Source organism: Peromyscus leucopus, chromosome 2, assembly GCF_004664715.2.
Source record: "Peromyscus leucopus breed LL Stock chromosome 2, UCI_PerLeu_2.1, whole genome shotgun sequence".
Taxonomy (NCBI): Eukaryota; Metazoa; Chordata; class Mammalia; order Rodentia; family Cricetidae; genus Peromyscus; species Peromyscus leucopus.
Window position 1 is genome coordinate 139,046,717 of NC_051064.1, and position 13,217 is coordinate 139,059,933.

The window sequence follows — 13,217 nt, forward strand, 5'->3', positions numbered from 1 at the left end:
GAAAGATAATCCTGGTATTGCTCTCCAGGAATTGGGCACTGAGCTGTTTTCATTTAGATTTTTTTTTTTTTTTGGATGTTTAAGAGATATTACAAGCCGGGCGTTGGTGGCGCACGCCTTTAATCCCAGCACTCGAGAGGCAGAGCCAGGCGGATCTCTGTGAGTTCGAGGCCAGCTTGGGCTACCAAGTGAGCTCCAGGAAAGGCACAAAGCTACACAGAGAAACCCTGTCTCGAAAAACCAAAAAAAAAAAAAGAGATATTACATATTTTAGGGATAATTGCTTGACTACTTTAGTATCTGGAGGAGAGAGATTGAGAATGCTTTCCAGGTTTGTGATGGCTTAGGCCTCTATCCCATGGATCAGGAGGCAGAGGCACGGGGATCTGACTTTCAGGTCAGCCTGGGCCACAGAGTCACGACCCTATTTCGGAAGATGAGTCCTTAGCAGTTTGCTTTTATTTCCCCAGGAGCTTGGTAAGGGTACCGCACCATTGCAGGCCTGCAGTGTTTGACAAATAACTGACTGCTTCTCATTCTGTTCTGATTCCTTAGGAACGCCTTTTTACCCAAGTCAGCCAGTGTATCAGTCAGCACCTATCATAGTGCCTACGCAGCAACAGCCCCCTCCAGCCAAGAGAGAGAAAAAAACTGTAAGAGATCTTCATTGATTTGTCGTAAATTGGGGCATATAATCATTTCTCAAATAAGCATATCCAGTCATTATTAACCTCAGTTTACAAAGGTGACTGTGCCATTTCTGCCTCCCGCTTGTATGTCCACCTCTCACTCAGCCTGGAGTGTTTCTGTGGGCACTTGGCTGGAAACTGCATCCCCGTTCCTTCAGCATCACCTTTTCCCAGCTGGGCAGACTGCATGTTGGAGCACCTCTGGCTCGTTTCTCAGCTCCTGACTCTCCTTTACTGCAGTGCTGAGCAACAAGTTTGAACTGCCCGAAGGAAACAGTAGTGCCAAAGTAAAAGGAGCCAAAATCCTAAAGACTCACAAGGAGGGAAAAACCTTTGGAAGACAGAGACACCAACTAGATTTAGTAAATACAGTTATTTACAGTACATTATAAGGGTGGTGCCTCTGTCTAGTAAGACAGAGGATCCTAGGAACACAGTGATGTAAAATAGGAATTGTGAAATGTTCTGTAGGAGACTGGCTTCCAGTCTTATACCTAGCAGAACATACACAGGACGACATGGTGCTCCTAGAACTCCCCAAGGATTCTTGTTTGGTCCTTTGCCTAGAAACAAATGACTCTTGAACATGTCCCAGTAACAGAACCCTCCAGTTTAGCATGACACTGCAGGCAAGAAATGGGGCTTCAAAGGGTTAAGTCAGTATCATAAAGTTGACTGAATGCAGGAAGAAATGATGCTAACAAAAATAGAAGGTAGTGATGATAAATGTCCTTAATAAGAAAATTGAAAGCTGGATGTGGCGGCACGCACTTGTTATCCAAATATTGGGGAGGCTGAGTCAGGAGGATTGACCAAGTTCGAGACCAGTCTGGTCTACATAGTGAGTTCAAGGCCAGCCTGGGCTACACTGAAAATTAAACAAAAGGTCTGATAATGAACAGCTATGTCCCTGTAGTCTTCTAGATATTCTGATGCTTTTAGATGGTGAAGACTCTGAAGTTTTCAAGAAACCAGTTTATCTTACTAAGCTGTGCAGTTAATACACTTGAGAAGGGAGCCTACTACCCTCACCACTGTCCCAGCTCTGAGGTCCTGGACCCAGGAACTCCATCCTCATTACAACACCATCCTCTTTGACATCTGTAAGCATGAAGAGCCCTTGGAAGTTCAAACAGGAAGCACGTGCCACTGTGCTGTGTTCCATTTCTAACTTAGCGATCCTCTGTCAGTACATTTAGGTCTGCCTCATCCATCCTAGTGGTATTTTGATAATTTAACTGTAAAGATGTAGGATATAACATTGAACTGTTCTGTTCACAATTTAGCTTGAGTGATGGGTCTAGACGTTTACTCGGAAAAAGCAATAGTACAGCCAGCATCCTTAAGATGTGCACATAGTGTACAGAGCACCCTTCAGCCAGCATCCTTATAAAAGTATACAAAGTTATGGGCAAGTAAAGTCCTACTACAAAATCATAGCAATTGTGTATATTTTGCTAGTGAACTTCAGAGGACCATTTAGAGCAAAAACCTACTCAGGAGCTTTGTTATTCCTAAGCTATCTCTGGCTCTCCTTGCTATTAAGAAGTATAAGTAAAATCAATGTGTTTGGCACTCTTACATAAGCATAGGTATTTTACTTTTTTGACCTAGAAATTCAGTCAGCTCAGTCCTACTTTCCTTGTTATTACATTTAGATCTTGTTGCGCTTGTTGCCTACGTGTGTTGGAAATGACCCTATATGGTTCTGTGATTGAAGTACAGTCCAGTTAGGAGATTAACACATTTGATAGTTATTTTCATGTGTACCTTTAATTCCTCGTCTAAACCTGGTACACAGACCCTAGATTTATACTTACCATTTTATTTAACTTTGTAGATAAGAATTCGAGATCCAAATCAGGGAGGTAAAGACATAACAGAGGAGATTATGTCTGGAGGTGGCAGCAGAAATCCCACTCCACCTATAGGAAGACCCACATCCACACCCACCCCTCCTCAGGTAAGTAGAGTGAGCATGGTGGTGGGTGCTGGGCACGTGTTCACTAACTTCTACTGGCTCTCTCTTCCTGTAGCCGCTTTTCTGCTGGCCACTCTGTCAGTTGTCTCGTAGCCTGAAGATCGCTCAGACAGACACGTTTCTCTTTCCAAGTGGCTGTAAGGTATTGGTGATGTTTCTGTGTATTGGCTTCACATTCAGAGCACTGGTGCTGCCACTCTTCCTGATACCCAAAGGAGCTGTTTTCGTGTGGAAACCACCTCATTGACTGAGCATTTTATGAGTTCACTCTAGAACCTTGGGAGAAAAAGCTGTGGAATAGCCTGATGAGACATTGGAATCGAGGCCTGCGATGCTTCAGATGATGGCCTCTGTTAGAGTGAGTTTGGATGGATCTCACTGGTCAAGACCTCCACAGACAAGCTTCTTGTATAGAGTTTACCAGTTCTGGTTATTCACAAGAGCTGTACGTAAGTTTTGTCGGGACTGGTAAAGAATGTGGCTATGGTCTTGGAAGAAATCCAAACATTCTAGGAGGAGCTAGTTTTTTTGTTTGTTTTTAGCAAACTGTAACTTGTAATGAAAAAATTGGTTTCCCAAATGTGAAACTTTATTTTGTTGCTGGGTAACTTTCCAGTTTGCTCAGTTGCCTAGAGTTCAACAGACAGAAGCTGTTGTTAAGGGCATGGTTTGCTTTTCCTCTGTGGCTGGAAGGTGAGAATCCCCAGAACCAATGTACAAACAGGTTGATACAGAAGACATGTCAGAATAGCGAACCACCAACTTGATTATAGTCATAGAAAGAAGTACATGGGAGAAGTACACTTAAATATTGAGGGTGATGATGGCTAGTGCGATTTAGAACCCTTATAAACTCATGGACTTGAGTTAGCTTGAAGTGGGCTTTGTGGTGTAACGGTGTATTTCACCTGGAAATGATCTTCTCTGGATGATGGTTTGTCTCAGTGGACATTTCAGAGAAGAGAAGAATATGAGGCCACCTAGATAAGAGTTTCAAGATTGTTATAGAACTTCTTTTTAAAAAAATTGTCCTCAATGAACATTTCAAGTCTGAAGAATTAAGAGTGTGGTTTCTTCTCTAGAATTGAACATGTAACAGGGAGAGTTTCTAATTTGAAATGACCTATCTGGATGGTCTGTTAGACATGTCTAACATGTCTAGCTAACACTATAGCAAAGTTTGCAGTTGGTTGATCAGGACATTCATATTTGAGCATGTTTTCAAATGTCAGTTAAAGTAGGATGTAGTTGACAATGCTTATCATTTGTCTTTAAATTCCCAACTTGAAAGTCAATTTCCTTTTGCATTTAAATTCTTGGTGTAAGGTGTGTCAGGTTAGTTTTTGTTGTGTAGGTTTTTTTTTAAGATTTATTTTTAATCATGTGTGTGTGTATGTGTTTGTGTGAATATCTGATTTTGGTATGGGTACCCTAGAGGCCAGAAGATGGTACCCCCTGGAATTGGAGTTATAAGCTGCAGTAAGCTTCCTGATGTGGGTGTTGGGAACCTGACTCAAGTCTTCTGTTAGACCAGTGAGTGCTTTGGATAGTGGAGTCATCTCTCCATCCAACATGTCCCTGTTTTTTAATCTTGCAAGTGTGAGCCTGTGCTTCTAGCTCTTCTTCAGTCCTCCCCTCTTTTCCCGAGACCGTGGGCGTGAACATAGGTGGCGGTGTCCGTGTGTCCTGACATGCATCGGCTCCAGTTGCTGCTGGTGGAGACACGCACTCAGTGATCGCAGTGGGAGTGCTTCTCCTGAAGTATTGTCTCTTCTGTGTCGCATAAATGTCTTTTTGATAAGTGACATGCATTTGAATCCACACATAGAAATCTTGTCATTGTGTATGCATGGAGTTTGTGGGATGGATACATAACTTTTTAATGGATGTGTGTATTTTTCCTCATAAGAAAAACAGCAGCAGAAGCATGACAATTCCTGGCTTCGTTTCTGGGAAGTCATAGAAAGTTGTGCACATAAACGGGGACTGACCTTGTTATGTTGTGCTAAAAAATAATTGACTCCATATATGAGAAGCTGGTCTGCTATTTACCTAAAGGCTGCAAGTTCTGATGTTGGCATTGAATTCTTTTACCAGAAAGAACAATGCTGACCAACACAAGCCCTCAGCATTGAGCCCAGAGAATACACAACTAGACACAATTCCAGATCCACCTCTTTTTTTTCTTTCTTTCTTTCTTTCTTTTTTTTTTTTTTTTTTTTTTTTGAGAAAGGGTCTCACTGTGTAGCTCTGGTTGTCCTGGAACTCACTATGTAGACCAGGCTGTTTTTTGAACTCACAAAAAGCTGCCTGCTCTTGCCTACCAAGATCTGGGGTTAAAGGTGTGCACTGTCACACCCAGCCTTTATTTAGATCCATCTTGAATGACTTCATGGCTTAAGTACTGTGGTGGGGACAGCCTTCTGTGTGACAGGGCAGTCCAGAGAGTCTTTTTGGTCTCCCAGCATACCCTCTTTTGTTTCCATTTTGTCAACTAGGGTCCCTTTGCTCTGTCCAGATAAAATTGTAGGTAGGTGAGCTGGTTCTGGCTCTGGTCTGTTTCCCTGGGTGATTGAGAGCAGGTGGCGCCCTCTAGTGTTAACAGTCTTATGTAGGCCTAAGAAGTTGGGATTCCTGTGCCCTTGATGCAGTCAGCGTTAGGGCTCTTGTTTAGGCCTTGTCAGTCCGGATTCCTTAGCCCTTAGCAGCAGTGTTAGAACTCATAAAGACCTAACAGATCTCTGGAACTCTCCTAGTGAGCAGATGCCACAGTTTGTAACCCTGTGTTCCCTCAGCCACCTTCATCCTTCCGACTCGGTCTTCTGCCCTCCCATGCCATCTTCCGTAAACCTTCTTCTGTCCTGCCTAACCCTGAACCACTCAGCAGCTTTTTCTGTTGCTGCCAAGCAGCCGTAACGGCCTGGCCTCTTGTGCTGCATAGCCTGCTGCCTGTTCATCTCTCAGTGACATTCCTGCTAACATTCTCGGCCCTTGAAGACACCTTACTATTTCTTTTTGTCTTGTGAGCTCAGCCCACACAGCTGAAAGTAGGCAAGGTACAACTTCTGAAGCCTTTTAGTGGACCTCCTGCCACATCACTGGAAAGGATAACACTTGAAAGCGTCTCCTGCAGACTACTCCTTGAGCCTGAACAGCTTGCTTAAATAGCAGGAGGAAAGGTGTTTGAGTCGATCACAACTCACCTTGCATGCAAACAAAGGTTTATGTCTGTTCCAATCCTAGCCTTGCCTCCTTAACTTCTGTTACAGCAGCCTTTCTGCTAGGCCAGCAAGTGAAGTGCTCCCCTTGTGTCCAGATGGAAATGGCTGCAGGGTCATCTGGAATCCTGTAAGGTCTGTGCTAGCACAAACTGTCAACTGAAGCAGACCTGGTTGGCTGTGTCTTCAAGAGCTGGGGCCATCATCTGTAGCTGTGTAGGGTCGTGTCCCGTCCGTCCCCGTCCCCCCCAGGATTCATGGAGTGTTCCTAATGGCCACTGCTGACATAAAGCTTGTCTGCCCGGCTGTTGAACTGACAGCCCGTTAGCTCCAGGTTGTCAGGATAGCAAAGGAGCGTCTATAGCTCCTATCTAGGGAGTCTACTAATTATCTCTGCTTATTTGTCAGAAGGAGTGCTCCCAGCACGAACTTAAATCTCTTACTACCAGGAGTGGCTGTAACTTGTTTTCTTTTTTTTTTTTTTTTTTTTTTTTTGGTTTTTCGAGACAGGGTTTCTCTGTGTAGCTTTGCGCCTTTTCCTGGAACTCACTTGGTAGCCCAGGCTGGCCTCGAACTCACAGAGATCCGCCTGGCTCTGCCTCCCGAGTGCTGGGATTAAAGGCGTGCGCCACCACCGCCCGGCTGTAACTTGTTTTCTTGGTCTTTGCTGAAATAAGGTCTCCTAAGTAGCCCTGACTGGCCTCAGACACATAGTAGTCTTTCTGCGCAGCCTCCTGAGCAACAGCATGACAGACATGTCCATTCACCCGCAAGAAACTGTAACAGTGCTTTAATCCTGCTTGGCATCTGGCCAGCACCAAGATAGGTGGGACCCCATCACCTCTCTCTCTTAAGCCAGACACAGCTGCGTGTGCTGCCAGAGCAAAGCCAATTACTAGCATCTCGGCCTCCATGCTCTGTGTTCAGGAGTCGTACAGCAGAGCCTAGACTCCAGAGGGGCACATCACAGAGACCTATCACTGCTGGTTTAGTGAGATATAGTATGAAGGACTCCCAGAGGTTGGGGAAGGAGAAACAGACAGACTCCTCAAGACAAGCTTTGCGGTTTGTGGTAAAATATAATGTCGGAGCGTATGTGGGGGAGTTTGGCAAATAGTTGAGTGCTGTAATTTTTCCCCTGATGTGGTATTGAAGCCTCTCTGTTAAGGATGATAACACAGTTTGAGTTGGGTCTATGGGTCAGCTGAGTGAACCCAAAATACTTGACTCAAAACACACATTGCTCATGGATCCCGTAGGTATTAGGAATCCTGTTAGTAGATCACGGGAATGTGAAAGTCTTCAAAGAGCTCCACCGGTGGGTGGAGTGAGGAAGAAAGACAGAAGGTTAGAAGAGTGGACCATGCCTTCCATAATGTCCTTCCATAATGGTGTTCTCTGGTAGGCATCTCCATGGGGCGCACACGAGCAAAGAAGGCTGAGGGAAGGAGGAAGTTCTTTTCCTCTCTTGGGTTGTGTTTTATCATCATGGATGTGTTGGCTTTTCTATCAGTGAGATGAGGACCATGAAGCCTCCATGATAAACAGCCACACATGGAAGTTAACTCGGCAAAGCTTACAGAGTGTGAGTGGAACTCAGGCCTTTTTCATTGGCGATCATCAGTGGTACCAGCTAAGACTTGATAGAGGGGAATGAGATTGGGGTACAGAGGACAAAGGGGATTTTCACTGCTGCTGATCTGTCATATAGCGTCACTAGAACTTTATACTGTCTTCCTTAGTAAATTCTTAAATGACCTCTTGTGTAACTGCAGATTCTGTGTCACACTTGTAGAAAGTATGCTTCCTGTGACTATGGGCTAGACTGTATGGTTGTCATGGGTGAGTGTAGATGCATGGACGGCGGAAGGGCAGCAGAAGACGTGGTGCTGGCCTCTGCTCTGCTGTGACCTTACATTGACCTTACATGAGAATGTTACCCCTTTTCATCTGTGAACAAAGATTCTACTCTCAGAGTCCCTGTTTAAATATTACAATGGGAAAGAAGAAATGTCGTTACTTCCCCTTTTCCCTAGCAAGTCACTTGGCCATTGTTGATGGCATTCATGCCCAAGGGATGCTCCTCTCCTCAGAATTGCCAGCTGCCCAGTGAAAAGAAACAGAGGACACTGGATAGGTAGGATTTTAAAAGATGTCCATGTCCAATGGAATAGCTAGTATATCACAAATTCCTTTAATAATACGTTATATTTTATTTATTTTTTAAAATGATTTCATGCGTATGAGTGTTTGTCTACATGTATATATGTGTACTATGTCATGCCTGGTGCCTATGGAGGCCAGGACAGGTGTTGGATCCCCTGGAACTGGAGTTAGAAATTGCTATGAGCTGCCATGTGGGTGCACAGGAATTGAACCTGGGTCCTCTACAATAGCAACATGTGTCCTTAAGTACTAAACCAATTCTCCAGCCCCAAAATACATTTTAAAAAAGCTCTACACATTATTCCCTCCCACCCTTCACCCCTCCTCCCCTTTCTTTCTCATCCCTTCAGGATCACCCTTCGAGTAGAGCAAAGCTAACACTTGGGAAAGGGTCAGGGCAAGGGTGGGAACTGGATTGCTGCACATCTGGAAAGGTAAATCCTCTTCTGTAGTCTGGGGAATTGCCAAAGCCAGAAGGCCTGTTGCCTTTTTCAGAACTACTTCTGTACACAGGCCTCTGGGAAATGGAAGTCTGTGACCATTTGTTGCTAAGTCATTTTATGCTTTAATAGTTAATTGCTTCCTCTTGTAGACTTGAGGCATAGGCATGCTGCTGATTGTGTTATTAGTGTATAAACTACAGTGAGGAGGGAAGATCTTGCGTGTACAGTTTGGAGGCAGAACAATGTAAAAAGTCTTGTCTTCACTTTTAAATCACCATCTTATCATCTGTGTCATTGGCACTGGTGAATTGATCACTCTCTTCTGGGAAGCACATTATCCCGGTTGTTAATGGTGACTGACTGCAGTAAAATGGGAGCTATGAAGTTGAACCACATTGTTCTTCTCTTTAATACAGTCAGTAGTGTTCGTAGCAACTCATGAATTAAATATGGTACTGGTCAATAATGTGGCAAGCCTTGTTGACTAAGCTGGCATGCATTCTTTGTGTTTAAATGATATTATGGTGACCAGGGCCTGTTAAGGGTAAAGTGTACCTGAGAAATGACCTTCACTTGGCTGTTTTTGGTAAGATATCTAATTTTAAAAATACAACTTCAGTTTTCCTGTTTTTTTTTTTTTTAAAGCAATCAGGAAACTCCACTGACTTCAGGCCACTTCCTCACACTGCTATGCAGAAGCGTGCTTTAGGTTAGTTACATAAACCATTCATCTTGTTTAATTTTGTTTTCCTACTTATGTAAACTAAAGTTCATCAAATTCTGAGTTAGCCTTTGCTTTTAGAGTGTGAGGCTTTACCTTACATGCCCTCTGGACTGTGGAATCGTAGCAGTAAGAAAGCAGGTCTGTGGTAGTGGCATGTGTACAGTTCTGTCCTCTTCTACCTGCTTTAAAAATGTCAGGCAGTGAGCAGTGTACCATTCAGAAACTGATGCCCATAGATGTGAAGAATCAGCATCTTAGATCTGTCCTTTATGATAAGTCTACAAAATTAAAACAGCTTACTTGGGCACGGTAGCACATGCCCTTAATCCCAGAGCTTGTAGAATCAGGAAGATGATTCTCAGTTATCTAGTGAGTTCAAGACCAACCTGAGATACATACGACCTGTCTTTACAAAAAAAGCAGGAACAAAAAAATAGGATTTTAAGTTTGTACATCTACAGGGAGCCATGCCCCAGGTCTTGAGGTCCCATGGTGTCTTTTCAGACCTCTGTCACTGCATGTGAATGTATGAATGCATTTGCATATGTTTCATACATTTGGGTTTGTGTAAGCTATTTTTTAACTAGCATCTTTTTGGTTTTTCAAGACAGGGTTTCTCTATGTAGTCCTGGCTGTCCTAGAACTCATACTGTAGACCAGCCTGGCCTCAAACTCCCAGATATCTACCTGCCTCTGCTTCCCAAGTGCTGGGATTTAAGGCGTGTGCCACTGCCCAGCCTACATTATCTATCTTTTATACACTTGTTTGGGGGGTAATATTTGAGTTATTTGTAAGAGCCCTTTTATATGTTAAAGACATTCCTTGACATACATGGCTCAGTTTGGTTTTTGTTGTTGAAACAGAATACTGTAGACTGGATAGTTTATAAACCATAGAAGTCTGTTTGACCTGTGATTGTGAAGGCAATGAGTCTAAGAGTGTTTGCTTCTGGCTTTAGTCCTTCCTTCTGTATCATTCTATGGCAGAAGGTGAATGGAAAGTAATAGGTTTTCTACCACGTGTTGTCTTGCCCCCCCCCCCCACGCCATAAGTTTCTCCTCCGAAGCAGTAAGCCAGGTCAAGCACAGCAACTCCCATGTGGGTTCTCTGATCCCAGAGATAGAGGCCAGAGAAGTAAAGTATCTAGACCAGGGCAGGAAAGTTTTACAGATTGTAGGTGAGGGGTGATGACCTGTCTACTGCAAACCGAATTTGTGCTAAAGTATGGTCAAAAGCTGAGTGTGCTTAGGCGGGACTTGGGTGGCTTATAACTTCAGGGGTGGAAGCTGCAGTGAGCCGCCAAGAATGCAGAAGTGGCTTTTGGTGCCTTTCCTTTGTTTGGAGACTAAGCGGGTGGGGTTTGGACGGAGAAGGGGAATGGGGCTTCTAGGACTATGCAGGGGCAAGCCTGAGGCTCTAACCAACCAGTCAGTAAGAGTATCTGAGTGCTGGCAGTTCTGAAGGGAGAGTGCTGTTATAACAGACTCACTAGTTTATTTTACATATATATATATTTAAACTCTTTGGGGGCCTGTCACCCAACTCCCAAATAAATACATGGAGACTTATTCTTTTTTTTTCTTTCTTTCTTTTTCTTTCTTTTCTATTATCAGCTTGATACAGTACAAATTCTTATCCTAATAGTGAAATATTTCACTGAGGCTTGCCCAGTGATTGAGTAAAACCAAAACTTATAAGCCATAGTCATCCTAGGGTCCCCCCTGCTATGTAGCCTCCCTGGATCTGTGGGTTGCAGTCTGATTGTCCTTTGCTTTATATCTAGTATCCACTTATGAGCGAGTACATACCATGTTTGTCCTTCTGGGTTTGGGTTACCTTACTCACTCAGGATGGTATTTTCTAGTTCCATCCTTTTGCCTGCAAATTGGAGACTTACTTACGAATTTCTGGCCTTGTTTCTAGCCAGCTTTTCTAACTTAAATTATCCCATTTTTCTTTAACTATGTTTTGCCTCTAGGTTCTTACCTTTCTTTATTCTGTATCTTTCTTTCCTTCTTACTCCGTGGCTGGCTGTGTGACTGGGTGGCTGGCCCCTGACATCCTGCTTTCCTTCTTCTTTTCTTGTGCCTTGCTCTTTTTTTTTTCCCTCCTATTTATTCCTTTTGCCTGCCAGCCCTGCTTATTTATTCTCCTTCTTAGCTATTAGCCATTGAGGTCTTTATTAGACCATCAGGTTAAAACTTAGACACAGTAACACAGATTCACAGTTAAACAAATGCAACATAAAAGTATGCAACACATCTTTGCATCATTAAACAAAACTCCACAGCATCAACGAATGTAACGCAATTCAATATTCCACAACAGCTCTGGGGTTTTTTGTTGTTTGTTTTCTTTTTGATTTTGGTAGGAGACAGGCCCTCACTATGTAGCCCTGTCTGACCAGCCCGGCCCCAAACTCAGAGATGCTAGGACGAAGGGCAGTTGCCATCACACCCATCGGACCTTGATAGACCCTCTCTTCACACTTGAGCACATTCGGGAGCCCTCATGACGTAGTCATCAAATCAGGCCGTACCCCACTACACTGGAGCATTGGCAGTTACAGTTCTAGCAGCAAACTTAACAGACAGGAACTGCAGCAATGGAACATTTCTCTTATTTGGTAGTCTTCTTTTAACTTCATTAATTGTTCTTTTTGATAGATAGAAGCTTTTAAATGTTTATGTTCTCAAATTTCTTGTTTGGGGTTTGTTTAAGGCCAAGTCTCACTGTTGCTGTGGATGTCCTTGAACTTACAGAGATACTTCATCTTTGTCTCCTGAGTGCTGGGATTACAAAGGTGTGTGGCACCATGCTGGGCAGTCTAGATATTACTCAGTGATTTGCGTTTGAGGGCTTTGCTTTGACTAGACCCCACCCTGCCCCATCTAAGATCTCAGAGATACTGTTCCAGTCCTCAGGTCTGTAATGCGGCTGAGAGTTGGCCTGTTGCTCATTGTCCCTTTACTGCTGCTATCATTGGTCCTTGTGGCCGCTCCCAGGTTAGGAAGTGATTAGTTGTGCCATTCCATATTGCATTAGTGGCAGTTCTTAAGAGTTCTGGGTTCCTTAGTGTGGTAGTTTGAAAGAAAATGGCCTCTAAAGGGAGTGGCACTATTAGAGGAGGTGACATCTTGATGGAGGAAGTATATCGCTGTGGAGGCGTGCTTTGAGGTCTCATAATATGCTCAAGCCATGCCCAGTGAGACAGTCTACTTCCTGTGGCCTGCGTATCAACATGTAACAGGTAGTTCCCCAGTACCATGTCTGCCTGCATGCCTCCATGCTCCCCTCTAGGATGATTATGGACTGAACCTCTGACACTGTAAACCACCTACCTCAATTAAGTGTTTTTTTGTTTTTTGTTTTTTTTTAAGAGTTACTGTGGTCATGGAGTTTCTTCACCACAATAGAAACAAACCCTGACTAAGACACTTAGCCAACTTTGTACTTCATCTCTATAATGTAGTGTGCTATAGCATTTCGAGGTTAACAATTGAATTTGTCGTCTTTTTCTCCCTACGCTCATATGTAAGAGAATTCACATCTTACTGTCTTCCTGCTCACCCTGTGTCTTCAGAGAGCAAGCCCTCCCAGCATCTTGTATGTACTGAGTGGCTAAGGCCTGTCAGGTTGCTTCCTATATGTAGTTAAAATTCCCTGAGCCCCTCAGCACCACATAGACTGCTTCCTTCATACTACAGCATTAACCTTAGGGATGTGTCTGTTTACTCTTCCCTCCAGTTGACCCTCTGTGAGGAGTCAGAACTCATTTTTACTTTTAAAATTCTAAATACTTACTTTGTACATGTGAGTGGTTGTATATATGTATTTATACTTTGTGCCTCCTCGCTGCCTGTGGAGGCCAAAAGAGCGCATCAGATGCCCTGGAACTGAAATTACAGGCCATTGATAGCCACCATGTGGGCCCCGGGAACAACTCTGGTCCTCATTAAGAGCCGCTAGGATTTTAAGAGCTGAGCCCTTGGAGT

The 13,217-nt window shown here is 43.7% G+C and overlaps 1 protein-coding gene across 26 annotated transcripts in view; it reads left to right on the forward strand.

The window, feature by feature from the left end:
• Nucleotides 1-13,217, forward strand: part of Eif4g3 (eukaryotic translation initiation factor 4 gamma 3) — a 233,280-nt gene that overhangs the window by 120,989 nt on the left and 99,074 nt on the right. For 25 of the 26 annotated variants that reach the window (XM_037203103.1, XM_028875356.2, XM_028875355.1 and 22 more), the window contains 2 exons: nt 556-653; nt 2,530-2,652. In XM_037203103.1, coding sequence (XP_037058998.1) covers nt 556-653; nt 2,530-2,652 — 221 coding nt within the window. The remainder of the gene's footprint in view (nt 1-555; nt 654-2,529; nt 2,653-13,217) is intronic. The other variant, XM_037203107.1, reaches the window with a different exon arrangement.